The sequence below is a fragment of the Clytia hemisphaerica genome, unplaced genomic scaffold (genome assembly GCF_902728285.1).
Source record: "Clytia hemisphaerica strain Z4C2 unplaced genomic scaffold, Clytia hemisphaerica genome assembly, whole genome shotgun sequence".
Classification (NCBI taxonomy): domain Eukaryota; kingdom Metazoa; phylum Cnidaria; class Hydrozoa; order Leptothecata; family Clytiidae; genus Clytia; species Clytia hemisphaerica.
In genome coordinates, this window is record NW_027103682.1 from 272436 (window position 1) to 291571 (window position 19136).

At 36.0% G+C, this 19136-nt stretch overlaps 1 protein-coding gene across 1 annotated transcript; it reads left to right on the forward strand.

Annotated features, from left to right (window-relative positions):
• Positions 1 to 2236: 2236 nt before the first annotated feature.
• Positions 2237 to 16963, forward strand: LOC136803798 (iron-sulfur cluster transfer protein NUBPL-like; the record flags this gene model as incomplete). Its single annotated transcript, XM_067060523.1, is given in 12 exon segments — positions 2237 to 2340; positions 9103 to 9232; positions 9538 to 9572; positions 10400 to 10490; positions 10862 to 10901; positions 11048 to 11105; positions 11680 to 11806; positions 12822 to 12907; positions 13327 to 13447; positions 15277 to 15359; positions 16480 to 16547; positions 16678 to 16963. Coding segments are annotated over 11 exon segments (929 nt in total), but the record flags the coding sequence as incomplete, so codon positions are not given.
• Between the last annotated feature and the right edge of the window lie 2173 nt (positions 16964 to 19136).

Here is a 19136-nt window from a genome sequence, read left to right on the forward strand (position 1 = left end):
TGCAACTTGTTCCGAGCATTCTTTTAGTAGTCGTGATGCAACATTGTCTGGTCCGCTTGCTTTTGTTGGGCCAAGATTGTTGAGGAGTTTTACAATACCGTTCCTTGAGTATACAGATTCGTCACGTCATCGATCGTTAATCGATTCGTCATCGATCGTTAATCGATTCGTCATCGATCGATAATCGATTCGTCATCGATCGTTAATCGATTTGTTATCGATCGTAAATCGAGTATGAGTCGATAGGGTCGATAAGATTGATAAAAGATCGATGATAGATCGATAAATAATCGATAAAATGTAATCATAAGCTTAAAGAAATCTTGAGTATCGATCCTCGATCGATTTCCTATCCGGATCGTTAAGCAGTGCGACACAAACAGCCACATAAACAAAACTCAACATTCTCACAAAAGTTGTCTTTTTGATTTCCCAAACATTCGTCTCAAGCGTTCCCTTCCACAATAATTTATGTAATTGCAATTGCGGTCAGTCCACAGTCGGCTTCAACATATACACGTGTTTTTATTTACGTGACCGAAGTGCCTACTAAAACAATCCGGGGGTAAATAGCGAAGCAACACAGTAGATTATTCGTAAGTATCTTTTGGCATTGACAATCAAATACAATATATTATACTATATTTCCTTAATTCAAAAATCAAAAATTCATTTTTCATTCGCGAAAAATAAAAATAAAAGAATAATGAATTAATATTACATACTAAGACGCCCCCGTCTTTTACTCTCATTTAATTTCCAATCTCGGCACGTGCAAAACGCCGTCCGCCCAATATCCACCCAATCAGCTTAAAATTCACTTTAATTGTCTTTGACATTCAAAAAATAGTATTTAAAAATTAAGAATTTTAATAATTACAAAAACAAAAAGTTTGATACTTCATTAGTGAAATATTCAATAAATTCCTGGTTTCAATTTTCAGTGGGCGTTCTTCTAGGGCTTCGTTTATCGCGCAATTTTTGCGTCACACAAACTTTCTCGGCCGCTCGTAATAATTATACATTGCCAAATTTGGTTCTCCATTGTCGAGTCAGGATCGATGGTGACGTCACCTAGCATAAAAAAGAAAGGATTTCGTCAGTTTTTATGCATATATTAATTTGCGAGATATTCTATTCGCCGCGCGAGTGCACTTTTCGTAGACTAGTCGGAGTACTTTCTTTTACTCGCGGGATTGATGGTAACTTTTCATCTTCGTTATTTTTAAAATGAAGCACAACCGAAAAAAAACGAAACTTCAGAAAGTTGCGTATTTCCAGTGAGTAAACGACTCTGACAATTAACAAAATTGATGATGATGATTTTTTTTGGTCAGGCCAATGTCTCGTATTGGGGGTTCTAGTCTTGAGCCCAAAGCCTACGCAGGTTTGCAGCGTTTGGGTAAACGAGACAAAACTCTAAAAAAGCTGGTGTTTTGACGCGCTTCCGTGCTCTCGAAATATCGCGGTTTGAGACGCACTGTTAAGTAATCCATCGATCACATACCAATCTGATATCGAGCCGTTCCGATGATCGATCCTATCGAGCGCGGACGTCTGGACTGGACGTATGGCTTTTACAAAAATATCGTTATTTTTATGAGAATTACCTCATCCCGGACGGATGTGGCTCTTGCAAAATACCGTTTCCCGAACACTTTTTATTGTTTTTACCGCTTCCCGGTACTAAATTAGGCCTTATCCCGAATACCGCCAGATAGTACACCCCCACTCTCCTGCCTTCCTTCTGCTCTCTGCTCGATCGTACATCAAATAATACAGCTTTTGACAAATCTATAAAATCATTACTCCTTTGTTGGTCTTTACTCTTGTACTGTATGATACCAAAGTGTGAGACAAAGTGCTACAACACCTAACTTTACCCTTTAAAATAAAATAAACAGTCAATATATCTATTACCAAAAATCTTTTGCGTTGCGCTATAATGGCCAAAGACTCAAAAAAAATGGGCTAGAATCACGGGACTTTCTATTTTGTTGTTTACTTTCATAAAATTATCCTCGCCGTAACACCAAGCGCTATTTTTATCAGTCTTTTTCAGAGATATATTATAAAAAGTGGATTGATACTTAAAAAATGATACCATGTTTAGGTAAGCTGTAGATTTATTTTACCGAACAAGACCAAAAAAGCTATGTAAAACCATAAGAAATGTTTTTCAAATCCACATGGCATCCACATGGTCGTCGATAGAATCAAAACAAATCATCGACGATTGTTGATATCTTTTTCAGTTGGGATTTACAATTTGGGATCAGGATGAAAAGATTTCAAATGCTTGTTTCCAGAAGAGTTTCGTTGCGAATTCATAGAAGTCAGGTATAAGTGTTGAAGTTTTCATTTCACTTGAAAGTCGTTTGCATCATCGATGTAATCTTGAAATATTTTATAAAAATCATAAATTTTACATGTATTTGGTCGTAAAATTCAAGGGACAACAAAAATATGTTCATAGTTTTTCCCCCTATTACCACTGTACCAATTTTTATAAAACCTCTTTTTCTCTCTAGATTTGAGAGAAATTTTAGATTTGATCGACTTTTTTTTTTGGGGGGGGGGCACATATATATATAGTATGAAAATAAAATGTTTTCTCCTGTCAGATCTACAAACAACAAAGAATGGCCGAATTCTTTTTCCTCTTAGAGAGACGATATATATTATATATATATTATACTTCAAAGGCTGCTCAGCATAGTCGTTTGGGAGAAAGCACCAGTCTGTTGAATAGCAAATTATTCCAGCCAGTAAAACAGGATAAATTATATTGCACCTACTACAGTCAGGCACATCCTGGCAAATGAACGGGGTGAGCATTTGCATGGGGTATTCGTCACCCAGTGTAAATGAGATAGGATGTCTCAGGCTAAAAGCGTGAAAATGAATAAAAATGAACTTCAAACTGAAAAAGGGAAAAAAGGAAGAAAACTGGGAACTTTATTTTTTCGTTAAAAGTTTCTTCAATCTTCGAAGACCAAATTGACCCATGGAAAAAAAATTTCATCTATGCAGTTCTTTGAAATGAAGCAAAATATTTCCAACCCGGTTCAATTAAACTGGGTATTCGGCGCTATTACGTCACTTTCGTTTTCGACCCCGTTCATTTGCCAATGGTCGCAAGTGAAAATACCCTGTTCATTTGCCAGGATGTGCCTGACTGTACTATACCGTGAAGTCTGGTAACTTGCATCAGTGGAGGCTAACTTGCATACCCCTCTAATGAATGACCTGTCTGGTCATTAAAATACAACGACCCTTGACATGGCCCGGGAATTCTCGGGCCAAAACTTTTATTGGAATTCGCGTAAAGCCCGAGTATGGCCCGAGCTGGCCCGAGAATTCGGGCCGTGTTCGGGCCACACGCGGGCCAATTTTTTAAAACATGATTTAAACAGGCGTGTAATTTCAGGACTGAATTTTTTAAACATTTTCTTTGAGAAAAACTTGGTTTCTCTTAATTATATTAAATATATGAATGTTGTAAATTCATATAAATATTAAATGTCTTATTTGGTATGAAAACATAGTTATATATAAATATACTTAGCTTAGGGTGGAAATATTTGCTAGTAAACTGGTCCTGGTTTTAAACTGAAGCGTGTCCACGGGAAGCTCGTAAAGTTTTTTTGAGCGATATAAACAAGACAAGACAAATCTTATTTTGTAATATTTTGTTTGACTGGACATGCTAAATCAATTTAACATTTAACATGGCCCGAACATGGCCCGAATGACTCGGGTCATGTTCGGGCCAAAAGAATTGATAGGGTCTCTCAGCCCGAACATGGCCCAAAGAGGCCCGAGAATTCTCGGGCCATGTCGAGGGTCGTAAAATACAAAGTTAAATCAAAATAAAATGGTAGAGTAGAGCTGCAAGCGGAGCTGCGTATTTCATTTGTTCTGAAATTTTGCTGCTTTGATTGGTCAGTCATTTGAGGGGTATGCAAGTTAGCCTCCACTCCAGACGTCGGCACTCGATAGGATTGATCATCGGAACGGCTCGATGACGGATCGATATGTGATTGATGGATTACTTAACGATCCAGATGGGAGATCGATGGAAGATTCAGCCATTAAAAAGTCTTGAGTATCGATCCTTCGTTGATCCATTATCGAGCTAGTATTTCAATTGAGTTTATCGATTCGTCATCGATCGTTAATCGATTCGTCATCGATCGTTAATCGATTCGCCATCAATCGTTAATCGATTCGTCATCGATCGTTAATCGATTCGTCATCGATCGTTAATCGATTCGTCATCGATCGTTAATCGATTCGTCATCGATCGTTAATCGATTCGTCATCAATCGTTAATCGATTCGTCATCAATCGTTAATCAATTCGTCATCGATCGTTAATCAATTCGTCATCGATCGTTAATCAATTTGTTATTGATCGTAAATCGAGATCGATAAAAGATCGATGATAGATCGATAAATAATCAATAACTAATCATAAGCTTAAAAAAATCTTGAGTATCGATCCTCTATCGATCTCCCATCCGGATCGTTAAGTAATCCATCGATCACATATCGATCCGTCATCGAGCCGTTCCGATGATCGATCCTATCGAGCGCAGACGTCTGGTCCACCGATGCAAGTTACCTGACTTCAAGGTAGGTAAGGGGTCTTTGACAAAAAACTATCAAATTTTTTATCGGCATTGGGCCGATAAGCTTCAGACCCCCTCCCCTCTTGCTCTTAATCAAAACGAAAGTTAAAAAGACGCGATGAAGTCGCAACATTTCGAAAGAAATGGCAGCACGCTGGCAATGAAAAAAGAGTTTTTTTATCACAACTAATTCAAAACTGTACTTTTCAAGTTGTGAATTTGTGCGCGAAGGTGAAAGTGAAAATGCTTTCAGTGGAGTTTGTGGACAAAATCAGAAAGAAATTGGCTGAAAAGATTTTCGTCCCAATACTTTGTTTTTTTATCGGTATGTAGTTGGACCCCCCCCACCCCCTTATCGGCCCAATGCCGATAAAAAATTCGAAAGTTTTTTGTCGAAGACCCCTAACAGCTAGCTTTGTTTTAAAAAAACAAATAAATCAATTATATGATGTTATCATAAAAGAACAATTAGGTTGTTTGTTAAGAATAACTTGGTTCCTGTCACCCTGACTTTGAAAAAGATGGTCAGTTTTACGGTTGAGATAAAAATTATTACTGTTCGAATAACTCGGCATCTGCATCCACAATATTGTTTTTAAAATTCTTCTTTGAAAATAGCATCCCGGGTTTATTTAGTCAAAATTGTTCTGTTTGGTCCGAAAATTAAAATTGGGAGAAAAATTGGCATAAACGAGATTTTGGGCTGAATTTATATAAAAGTCCACTCGAGTAACGCTGGTTACTCAGAATTTGTAAACTGCAGAGTGATGATGAAGTTCAAGCAGCACCTAGTTTGGCTTTCTATAACCCTCTGATTCCTGTTTTTGAGAAATAATAGGGTTGGCTGGGTGACAGGAACCAAGCTATTTTTTAGGAGCAGCCCTATTGTTTTTAAGAAATTCTTAATTTTTGATAATCTTGAGCCTCTTGTTTTTATGAGAAAAAAATGTTTATCAAACATGACATGGTGATCAAGCTAATAAAACCCAATTATAATTTTTAATTAATAAAATAACAGAAAACCTTTAAATTTCATTTTACTCAGAAGAACCTAACAAACCTTCAATCGTCACACCCTACATCATCTACCCCCCAGCACCCCCAATGGAACCAACATTTCCAAGGAATCTACTGGGATATCCTTACTGATGCTGACCCGACTACCAAAACTATTCTAACCTACATGAATATGTTTTCGTTGTCAATTATACAAGGACTTTGCCACAAACAAAACCTTCATCTGTACCCTACCTCAAAGATCTTACAAACAGCTCAAAACAACTGTTTTTTAGGCTTAAACCGAAACCTGGTTACGGACAATCACAAAAAGGAGAACTTGAGATTGAAAATTACACTTTTTTTAAGAAAAACAGAGACAGAGTAAAATCGAAATATGGCAGAGCAAGCGGAGGGTTGCATTTTATGTGCGTAATGACATTGCACCATTCTTCGAGCCCATTTTCGAATTCTCGAACGGAGTAAATGAAGCATTGATGCTTTTATCAAAAAAATTTAATATTCTTCTCTGTGTTATCTACAGACAACCCAAACAATCCAGACCCACAATCTGAAGCACCTGAATTACAAGACTCCTTTCTGCAATGATAGCAAAATTGATAGATTAGGATTGTACACCTGACACATACATCCTTGGGATTTTAACATACCACACACACCTCTTAATGATGATAGACTTCAACCCAACACGAATTGCAATAAACAGCTTCTGGACGTTTTAAATGTTTTTAAAGCAGACTTGCACATTAATCAACTGATACACAATCAACCCACCGTGATGGTAATATTTTAGACTTTCTATTCACAAACAAACACAGACACTGTATTTAATTACACATTGCTCACCTACTATTTATTCAATCATCTTGTTGTAGATGTTACAACACATCTGAATTTTGATAATCAATTCGAGGAAATGAAGAACGTAACTTAATAAGCAAATTTGACCTCTACAACTTCCAAATGATTAATGAGGGAAATTATTAACAAAGAATTACAGAGATTAATTGGTCTCAAGAACTGGACACAAATCTATATGACCCAAATCGTCAATATGCCAACTTCCTTGAAAATGTCTTCTGATTGTGAAAAAGCATTTGCCAAAAGAAAAACCTCCAAAAATTTTCAAAGATTCAAGAGATCGTCGTATTCTTATGAGAAAACGTAAAGACTCTCCAAAAAGAATTTCAAAACCAATAAAACAAATCAGAAACTAATTGACATTGAATGATGCTACCGCAATCCACAAAAATGAACGCGATAAAAGCAGAGCTGGATGCCTCACTCAATCAAAAGCAATCCTAAATACTTCTACTCCTATGCAAAAAGATTCACAAAAACTAAACCTAAAGTTGGCCCACTGAAAAATCCAACCACCAACAATTAACAATGACTCCAAGAGTGGCAAACATCTTACAAAGGCAATACTGTTCATATTTACCACTCCCAAACAGACTACAGTTTTCTGAATTCAAATGAGACAAAAGACTCCTCACCTTGAGCACATCGAATTATCGACTGTTGCGCTGACATCAATTACACTAAAATATTTGAGAAATAGTCAGAAGAGATTGCAAAATCACCTTGAAGAAAACAACCTATACAATCCAACACAACATGTTTCATACCAGGGCATCTTGCTTGATAACTATTGGCTCATGTAGAAAGACTGATATCTCACCTACAAAAACAATGAAATGTTATGTTTAATCTACCTTGACTTCAGCAAGGCCTTTGACAAGGTGGACATCACATCTTGCTAAACAAAGCTAAAATCAATGAATCAAAGGACAACTATTGAACTGGTACATCCTTCCTTACTGAGAGATCCAAAAAGTTTCCATAAACACGTTCCTATCAGATGAAGCGAAAGTTAAGCGGAGTTCCACAGGCTCAGTTCTGGGCCCCCTCTTGTTTCTGTAATGATTAGTGACATAAACGAAAAGATTAAACATTCCATCCTCTCATCTTTTGCTGACGACACAAGACTTATGAAGGCAATATCTTGCGCTGCAGATGTGAGTCTCTTCAAGATGAATCTAGACGTTGTCTATGACTGGACATCCATCAACAATATGGAGCTCAATGGAAAAAGTTTGAACACATTGCATACGGAAAAAATGACAACTGAAAGTACACTCAGTCTACAATCAGATGTACAGCAGCAATCGAAATAAAAGTGCTGTGAAAGACTGGGTATCCTGCTATCAAACAACCTGTCATATGAAATGCACATTCCACGATCATGAAAGATTTCAGAGATCCTTCAAGTCCCAGAGATAAATCAGTAATGATCACTCTTTGGAAGACATTGGTACTCAACATCTGGAATACTGCTCCCACTATGGTCTCCTACAAAGCGATCCCTGCAGGCTGGAGTATCTGCAAAAAAATCCTTTTAAAAGGGATCCAACTTCCACCCAATTTGAATTATTGGGAGAAGCTCAAACACCTCAACATGTACAGTCTCGAGAAGAGAGACGCAAAAGATACCAAATTATATACATGGTGTATAATCGAACAACTGGTGCCAAATTTTAACTATGGTGAAGGGGGAAGGCGGTATTTATTCATATCAAACCAACACCTGGGAAGAAAATGCCACCTCAAACCAGTGAATACAACGAACAAGAACATTGAAGAGCTGCTTTCAGACACGGTCCAAGATATTCAATGTGTTACCAAGAAAAATACGTCATACCAAATGTTCAAAAAATTCTTCAAAAAACAACTTGATCAATTTCTGCAAGATGTTCCCGACCAGCCATGCTCCCTGCCTATCTCCCTAGGATGGCTGACTCGAATTCAATTGTTGAAATGGTCAAACACCGGACCCCACGGGTTGAGTGAGCAGAGAATTTGCTGAAACACCTCAAAGGTAATTAAAAGGTCGGTAAAAAACATTAATTCTATTAATTTTTGCGCTCTTTAATTGATGGACCTAGATTCATGCTAAATAAGTTCTGGGATGTAGCTTAATACACACTTTAATCGTCAAAAACACTCAAAAATATCCCAGAATTGCAAGATGCGCGATAATTAAAGGATGTGCGAATAATCTATTTTACAAGCTGCGCAAAAATTAAAGGCACAAATTAGAGGCACAACAATAAAGACCACAAAAATTAATGGAATTAAGGTATGTATATACTTTTAAAAGACGAAATTTTTGGAGAGAGAAATTTCAGCAAATTGGCACCAAATCTAAGTGGCTGATTTGTCAAGATTTCTTCCCACCAAAATTTCTTTTTTAAAGAACATTTGGTGAACTCCAGCAATTTTTTAGTCAATGGTCTATATGCAGCTATATGGTAAACTATAGAGATTTTTTTTAATTTATCACACGTTTTGTCATAATGACAATTTGCAGCCCCTTATGTTTTTGCATCTTCCTGCGCAAAATTTCAATAAATTAATGAAATAATGATAAATTATATTCTCATACTTACTAGTCCACATTGACAGCAAATCAGCAGAAGCTAATGGCAAGAGGACTTCCAAAGAAGCAGCCTATTCAAGGGGTTCAAAACATTGTTGTGGTGGCCTCAGGAAAAGGAGGAGTTGGGAAATCAACAACTACAGGCAGGTCAAAATATTCTACTGACAGGCCATATTTTAGAAAGGCAAGGCAGCGTCCGTTGGTAACCAAAAAGGGCACTTTTTCCTGTGTTTTTTCACTAAAAAGGCTGTTTTTACCAATATTTTTGTAGTTTCAAGAGGGGCAGCGTCCGATAACCGGACGCTTAAAGGGCATGAAAAATGGCCTGACTGATGTTGTATTTTTAAATACACTTTTATAGCAGACTACCAAAACTATTCACCATATAGAATAGAAAACAGGAGATGGTATGGTATGGTAAAATTGTAATTTATTTTTTTCATTTTAGTAAATCTCGCAATGGCAATGATGGCAAGTCAAAAGGTATGTTAAATGGTTTTTATTCTCAGCTAAGGTAGCATGTTTTTCTATGCTAGGATTTTGAAAATTATATATACAGTAGACTCTTGGTTATTCAAAGCACCAAATGGGGTAAGAATTTGCCTCGAATAACTGGGAGCTCCAATAACTTTGTTAAATGAATTTGTTTTCAACTTAACCTTATTGGACGGAATCTTCTTTTAGTAATTGAGGCATTGTGATTCAGTTTAGTGTAATGAGCACAGAATTTTAACTTTTTGAAAAAAGAATGAATTTGAACAAATTGTCAACAGGTTTAAAATATTAAAGTTATAAATATCATGTATATAGTAAATACAAGGAGTTCAACTCTTTGAAAAACCGAAGGAAAATATTGAACTTTTGAAGAAATTGTTCGAACAACTAGGAGTCTACTGTACATTACATTACAGAATACAGCTTTTGCCTACCTTAAAGGAAGAAATTTTGGCGGAAAGAAAATTTGGCGGATTTGGCCAGAATCCGCCAAATTAAGTTCCCGCCAATTTTTTCTATTTCCACAATCCGCCAAATTAAATTCCCGCCAAATTGAACTTTTTGAAAATATAATCTCTTTTTAAAGTCGTTTTTGCATTTTTTTGCTGTTTTTACGCCATTTTAAGGATACATTTTTTAGCAAACGCCAAATTAAATTCCCGCCAAATTTAGTTTTTTCGTCCATCCATCAAATTAAATTCCCTCTAAAAAACTTTTTCGGCCATCCGCCAAATTAAATTCCCGCCAAAATTTCTTCCTTTAAGGTATGTTGTTAACATTTGGTTGTTTTGATAAAAAAAGCTTTTCCTTCCTAGGGTAAAAGTGTTGGTATCTTGGATGTTGATGTATTTGGACCATCTATACCTAAAATGATGAACTTGTCAGGAGAACCAAGAGTAACTAAAGGCAAGGTGTTTATGGAAACCTTAAATAGTCTTGATAATTATAGATTTTTATTATAAAACAGGAATACCTTTGAAATTCCTTGAAACCGTTTAAAATATCATTTTCATGTGTTTGGTTATCTTTTTCTAATTTGTGTCGTTGTACTGTAATTTGAGTATTTGTATTATCTAGAATAATTTTGGGCATTTTGCTTGCAATCACCTACCTCGCCTACTCTCGATTGTCCCATTTGTTTTACCATCATTTTCATAGTTTTGGTTTTTGGAAAACTTTCAATAAGACCCCATGAAAAAGTGGAAAAAAGCTGTGTAGAGACATTGTTACTTCAAATGTATGATTTTGTTTACTATTTTAATGTATTTTTTTTGCAGAAAATCTTATGATCCCCCAAGTCAACTATGGCATTAAATGGTTTGTATAGTAACACACTTGTTAATGTCACAGTTAAATTTGACACAATACACAATCTTTTGTTTGTTAGAGCGGAGAACCTCTTGCGACTAAGGAAATGTATGACCACAATTTTTTTATCGTTAACTTTCTTTTCGTTTCTGTAGCATGTCAATGGGATTTTTGGTTGATGAGAATTCACCAATTATCTGGAGAGGTCCAATGGTAAGAAAATATAAGAGAGAAGATACTACAATCATGGTCGTAATATTTGAGAAAAAAGGGAAATTCACCGGGAAGTTTTGAAACCACAATCGATTTGTAAGTGCTCTAAAGTAGGGTAGAGTTTTAACTCTTGAGTTTTAGCATGAGACTTAAGACTTTAAAAATGTTCAAAAATGGTCCAGTAAGGCTCATAATATAGCCTGGAGGTCTATAAACCCGAGCCAAATCGAAATATCCGATTAAACTTAAGAGATGCCCCACATTTTGAAAAACGAGGAAATAAGCTTAATTCTCAATAGATTTCGACCATGATTGTAGTTTAATCCAATAATAAGTTCGATCACTCACTTTATTTTCACCGTTGATAATTTCATAGTAGGGAAAATTAAATTTTGTTCACTTAAAAATCGTATACAAATATCAGAATTACAGTGGTTTGAATGTACATGGTATTATTGATAATAAACTATTTGTAAATGGGAAGAAAAGTGTAATTTTGAATAGGTTTGTGCTTTAAGGTCAATAAGGTTTAAAAGATATTCAATGCAAATGGACACTTTTTTAATTTCACCAGGTTATTTCAGCCATTCAGAAGCTTTTGTTTCAAGTGCAATGGGGTCACTTAGATTACTTGTTCATCGATATGCCACCAGGAACTGGTGATACTCAGCTCTCCATCTCACAGCTCATCCAAATCAATGGTATTGAATTTTAGATTTGAACCAAAGATTTCAGAATTAAAAGTTTTATTTTTACAAGTGTTCACATTTCATATATTTCATATATTCATATTATTTGCTGATATAAACAAAAAATGTTTTTCTTTTCCTCTTTCTGATCAATCTTGCTCCTCATCGGTGTCAATCCAGTGTGAAAAAGCTTGTGAATTAAAATTGATGAGTAAGCAAACGACATTACTCTTATTTAAAAACAAAACCTTTAATTCAATCAACGACCGCATGCATAGATATGTTGATTGATCACCTTATATGATCATTTTCGTCATCAGGAATAAGATATCATCGTCTTACTATACCTACTCTTGGGTACCTAATAGTCGGGGGGTTTGGAAAAAATGTCAAAACTTATTAAGTGGGGGGGGGGGGTTGGAATAAAAATGTCCTTGGTGGAAAACTTTCGAAAAGGAGGCTAATACAGCAGAATTAGGGCAAAAGAGGGAACTTTCAAAAAAAATTTCCCGAAAATCAATTAGCGGGGGGGGGGTTGGAATAAGAATGTCCTGGGTGGAAAATTTTAGAAAAATTAACTAGCGGGCCCCCGGCTGGTACCAGGTACCCGAGAGTATGCTTATAGGTGAAGAGAAGGGGGTTAACAAAATTTGGATCAAAATATGTATCATATTTAATATTGGGTGGTCCAAACCCCTGACTATGCTAGGTACGCAGGATAAGATTTTAACGACTTTATGTATTAGAGATAAATCGAAGGAGACGGTATATAAAGCAAAGTTGCCTGTACCAGACGACCACGGCTTTTTCCTCGACACCGTTCATCAGAGTGATAAAAAAATCGCGTGTTGGGATAGAGATAGGCTAAAAGCAAAAATGACATAGCGCTAAAGTCGCCCGCCACTTTGCTCGACAGCGGTAAAAACACCAAAATACCGTCGTCTGTTTAGATGAGCAAAGGCGTTATAGAGCCGTATAGAGCTATTGTTTTAGAGAAAAGGGATATTAATAAATGCTTGTTTTGTAGGAGCTGTCATCGTAACCACACCTCAAGATATAGCTTTGTTAGATGCGCGAAGGGGCGCTGAAATGTTCAAAAAGGTTGATATTCCTGTAAGTTAGGCGATCTTTCATTTCAAAATCATAATTTTAATCATAAACCTTCTAACTTCTTGTAGGTGCCGAGGGCTTAAATTTGCCAATTTTTTTTCACTACTTCGTAAAGTAAAAGCTTTTTAGATAAATTGACGATAGCAAACGAAAGCCCTTGACCCAATACGCATAAATATGTTATACTAGTAGGGTGGACAATGCAAACTTTTAAGAACACAATTGAACTAGAATACTTGGCAACCCCAGGGCTGAAGAAAAAATTGGAGTTGCAAAAGAAATGTGTCCATGCTGAGCTTCTAAGTAGACGGTTTACATAAGAAGGTGTTTAAACAAAAGCTTTCGACCCCATGTTTGATAAATATTTTACTCATGTGAGCTTAGATAAAGTATGGTTCAAAACACTTCTATAATCATTTTAGATTTTGGGACTTGTACAGAACATGAGTCAATTTGTTTGTCCGAAATGTGAGCACGTGACACACGTATTTGGGGATAATGGTGCAATGAAGTTGGTCAAAGATATGAATATCGAATTGCTCGGTATGACTTTTCATTTCTTTTTCTTCTTTTATGCTCTCCTTTCTAGTTCAAAGTGCTAAAGTACATTATTCTATTGAATTCAATTTATTTTTCATACTTTAGGTGTACAAACTTTCGCAAGCAGGATCTTTTAGCTCTTTGTGCAAAAGTAAATGTCTTTGCAAATTTTTGACATAGCCAATCGCGAAAATTTATGTTTGGGCTCTTCCAAAAAAATTCGTTCATGGTGGGGGGGGGTGTAGAATATATTACTTTTCAATGGTCTACTCCTGGACATTTCGATTTTTCATACCCTTGACACACGTCTTACCCCTGGACACTAAAATTCACCCCTGGACATTACAAATTCACCCCATGGACACGGAACATGGATTTTTTCGATACCCCTGGACCTATTATTGTTCACGAACTTTTGATGAGTCAAGTCTCAATTTGACAAATTCTGATTTTCGCTTTCCATCTCAAGGAAACTGGCGATTGTTTAAGATCGAGAGCACCAGTTTCCCAAGGACGTTTTCCGTAGATATTCTTATAAGTTTTATTACATGAAAATTGTGTCTCCACAAAGTATATAATTGTATGTTTATACTATTGTCGGATGAAGTCAAAACTAATAGTTTCACGCCGTTGAGACGATCATCAGTTGAAAATAAAATTTAAAAAAACTAAAGTTCGTTTTGAATGTTTACGAAGAACAATGTACTGGCTTCTTTTGACAACAATTGACGTCAGTCTTTCGAATCGTGTTGTTTTAGCGTGAACTTGTTCACGTGGCGGCATTTCGAAATCAGTTCGTTTCTGGAGTTCAACAGCTTGTCGGGCTGGTTGAATGTTGCAATTTCAAACTTTTCACTGAGACAAAGTGAACATTTTACCGAGGTACGGTTGAAGGGCGGACAACGACGGATTGTTTTCCAAGTAATCTTTGGGTGTCGGTTTTTACGTTTCAACCTCCAAATTTCCTTAGAAAGTTCTGTCTCCTTTTTGTACTTCTCATTTGCGAATGAAGACTTGTGGTTTGCGAAGCGTTTCTTAAATTTGGGTTCAGCCAGTCCAATATAAAATCTTTCACCATATTCCGGTTCATCGTCACAGGTCACTGTCGCTTGATACACTGATCGCTCGACCAAGCAGGAGCCGTTGAGGGGACATGAATGCTTATCCCTACAGTTACATGTCCGTGCGTCATCTTCACCGTTGTCGCGTTTGAGGATGTTTTTGTTATGACTTTGGATTATTGATTTGATGTTTCTGGTACAGCTGTAACTCACTTTGACGGTGTTGCGATTAAAGATCTTGTTAAATTTATGGTGTTTAGGAAAATGCTTGTCGATGAGCTGCAGGAATTTACGGGCGATTTTGGTTTCGACATTTTGATTGTATGGAGGATTGAACCAAGTGATCTTTCGCTTTCGTTTTTTTGGGCGGTTTTTTGCGTTCACGTTGGTTGGATTGTAAGTAAGCGTGACGGTGTAACCGCTGTCCTTTAGTGCTTTCTCGTAAGGTTTCTTGGCTAAGTCGAAAATTTTTTTGTTGGATGAGTGGTTTGACAGTCGTTGCTCGATCGTTTTTGGGATCTGTTTAATGACATTGGGAGGATGGTTTGATTGAGTGTTGATGTATTGAAGCTTGTTGTCTGGCTTTAAGTATGGTTTGAACGTACCATCAATTAGGTTTAAGGTAATTGTATGTTTACACATTTTGTATATAAATAACTCCAATTTAAAAAAAATTGCCTTGACCACCTTCATATTATACCAATTTTATTCTTTGTTATCCCTTCCCATTGCATTGCATTGTCTTATATTTTGCTCGGTTTTTCTTTAAAGGAGACGTGCCATTGCATTTAGAGATCCGAGAAACTTCCGATCAAGGAATACCTGTTGTCGCAGCTAGTCCTTCAAGTCCTCAGGTAAAATATAAAATGTATTTTTTCTGCAAAATTCAACTTATCGCAATCTAAATTTCTAAGTATGTTTTCCAAACATAGTTTTGCCAATCGAAGTAACTTTAGACAAAGTCAGTTGCTTGTGGTCATATTTCAGGCTCGGTGACCATTTTTCGAAATTGCTGAATAAAGTTGTATTATCTCCTTCATTAATAAGCCTTTGTCCTATGATGCTAATCAAAAATAGTGTGGCATTGTAAAAAATGCTCAAAATCAACTTTATGGAATAACTCTTCATATTTTTTGAGTCAACCATAGAGGTTTTTCACAGGGTAATAGACCTCAACATGGAGATATGATTAAAAAAATTTTTTTGTTATTTGAGTCAAAATTGTGGCTGCAGTTCAAAAATTCTAGTTTTTTTTTAAGTGTAAGCCACACGATATTGAAAAGTGATCTCTGAATGGGACCTTCTAGACTTGAAAGAAGAAAGGCTGAATTTTCCAAAAAGTGTTAAATTTACATACTTTTGCGTTGTTGTACTTTTTTGTGCCTTTTTTTCAGCCACATATTTTACTCACACTTCATGCTTTAATATATTTAAGTTGAGTAAGCCACAAAATTTTGTTCTTTTTGCAAAAGGTAGATAAATTATTCAGCTTAACACCATGGATGTATTTTGACATTTAAGCCACATGATGGCCTCATTCTATGAGCAAAATAGTGGATGACATCAAAAATGTCACAAAACAGGGGTTAATTTTTTATTAGCATCCTATGTCTCAGAAACATGAAAAAAAGAATGTCCCTCCTAAAAACTAAGAATTTGAATAATAATTGGGGATAATCACCGAAAATATACGGTATTTGATATTCTATAGCTATAGCCTATAGCTTTTCGGTATCTCTTTCGTATTATATGAGGCCCGCAGTCACATTTCAAATCACGTTATCACGAGTTAAATTTCCTTTCTATCACGATCACGTTAATAACGTTGGTTCCTCCTCTCACGCAATCGCGCACTTTGAAATCACGAAATCACGCCATCACGAAAACTGCTGGGGGCCTCTTATATTACCTTATCATTCAACTTTTTCTCAGACCTTCCTATTTTATAAATAAATTCTTTTTTTTGTAACTCAGAGTTTGGCTTACTGTAATATTGCTTCAAAGATTACAGAGAAATTGCCCACGTGAACGAACGAAGAAAGGTACGAGATTTTATAGTTTTGATATTAAAATTTCTACATGCTAATCTGACACGCGGGCTTTTTTTTCTCACCGCCACTTTTCAAAAACATTGATATCAAAAAGTGAAATGACATTTCTAATTACGTTTAGAAACGATGTAATGAGTGAACCTGTTTTCGTCGTGTATGAATACCAGAATGCAGGGGTGCAATTGGAAGCAGCTGTTCAACGGCTTGGATTGTGCTGACCTTCATATATGCTGTAAACTTCCTTATGCGAAGATGTACGTAACCAACTTGGAGCTACATCTACCTCTATCCAGTAAATAGAGTTTACAGCTCCTTCTGCAAGAATAATATTCCAATGAGAATGTGTATTATGTATCTGATTAGACTTTGTTATGTAACTGAAATATCGACAGATGAATGCAGAAAAAGTTTCTAAATTTTCATTTTTTGAAAATAAATCCTTGAAATAAAGTTAAGCGTAGTTCAAGTGCTGACATCAACTAATCCGTCTATCGACCTACCTTTAAATTCGTTTTTATGGAGATTTATAAAAGTTAAAAAACTCAAAGACCTCAAACTAACTGTGTACTGGTCTCTTGAATACATCTAAAATTTTAAACTCTAATACTCGCTCGCATCCCCTCCTTGAAAAATCGTTTATTGGACCTACCTCCGGGTACCCCGCTGGAGGTCCTATAAATTAACCGTTGTCCGTTCGTTCGTTCGTCCGTTCGTCTGTTACCAGCTTTTTTCGAGATTGGCTCATTAGTTTTTTCTGATTTTTGGCACAAAGATGCAAAATGGCAATGGCCAAAATGTGACAGAGCCCGATTTTCAAAAATTTGCCGGAAAAACTGTTTTTTGGCATTTTCTGGAGATTTTATCATTAGTTTTTTCTGATTTTTTGCTCAAGGATGATGCAATGCGTATTAACAATGCCCAAAACATGGCCGAGTCCGATTTTTGAGAAATTTTTTTTCCGGCCGAAAATGCCGGAAATCGCCGTTTTTCTAGATTTTCATTGGACTTTTTCCTTATAATTGGTTGTTTTTCATTCAAAACATTATTAATAGCAATGCCCACCATCAAGCATGTTTCAATAAAAAATTTTCAATAAAATTGATTTTTGAAGCCGGAACTATTTAAAAATCGCCGGAACAACCTATTTTCACCGGAAAGACGGTATTTCTTGAATTTCTCGAGCTGTACTTTATATTTTTTTATGAAATTTTGATATTTTCTGACTGATTTTTTTCATTCTTCTCCTCGCATTGCTATTTAACTTAAGGTCCATTCAGCATCTAGCTTGTTGTTAGAAAAATACCATGAATTTTCGTCCTCAATATCGGAAAAACATTACACAAATACACGTTGTTCTTTTTAAGAAACTAGTTTTACCAAGCAGCCTCAATGTTTCGTAAGAAATCGGCCTTTTAAGCCTTATATGTTTCTTACATGTTTCTAAACTTTTTGTTATATTCAGCCAATTTTTCATGCAAACGTAGCTAATAGTATTCGGAACTAGTCATTACGTTGTGTGAAACTAAATCCTTTGTTCCAGATGAAAAAGAAAAATGTTTTCTTCTTGAGCGAAGACGAGGTCCGTTGATACTGATTTCGTTCTCATAAGCTGGTGTACAGACAACGCCCAATCACTCTTATAAATACATTGGAATCGTCGCAATAAATTGTAGTGGACTTTACCTCAAATGCTAATGAAGATTTAGATCAGATCAAAACTGTTTCGGGTTTTAATATAAAGAAAGTCGAAAGCTACAAATATTTGGGCTCGTACATTTCATATTCTCTTAAAAGGATTTTAAAATTCGTATATCCCTTGCTTGAAGGCTTGAATGCAACATGCTGCACAAAATATGTTCTTCAGCACTTCCTGGCTACCCTATATTTTTAAGAAACACCCTTTTAAGAAACACGAGGCTCAGAATGCCTAAAAATTAAGAAACATGCTGAGGCTGAGAATAAGAAAATATCATTTTTTAATTCTGATTTTTTTAAGAACCTTCCAATCAAGGCAAGTTCCAGAAAAATACTTATATAACAGTTAGAAACATGCACTTGAGAAAGTCAGAAAATCAATATAAAGATAGGAAAGTACCGTAGATCACTCTATTAGACTATTGTATTTATCGTTTTGGCTGAGAAATCTTCAAACAAAGTAGCTCAAGAGGTAATGTGTTTGAATTTCCTTCAAACGCTGCAAAGGCTGCAAATTCGTGACCAAAGATTTGTAAATATAGGTTTTTGCAGGGTTTGTACTGTAGGGTTTGCAGTGACCAATAGTATCTTGCCTGGAATATGACGTTCAAAACCAGACATTTCGATAAAAAATTTTAACACCGAGATGCATAAGAGAAAAAGTTTATCTTTTCTATCATAAAAGTAGGGTTGGTGACCGTAGACATTAAAATTCCTACCGGGTGACCCACGAAAAAGTTCGGACCTTTCTCGGCGTCTTGAGGCCGAACAAATGTCCCAAAGTGCTCGGAATTTTGGTATTTAAAAAGTAGATATCCTAACTTAAAATTTGAGCTATCACTTTTTAAATTTGACCAACTAGTTCTCTACTTATGACCTTTTAAA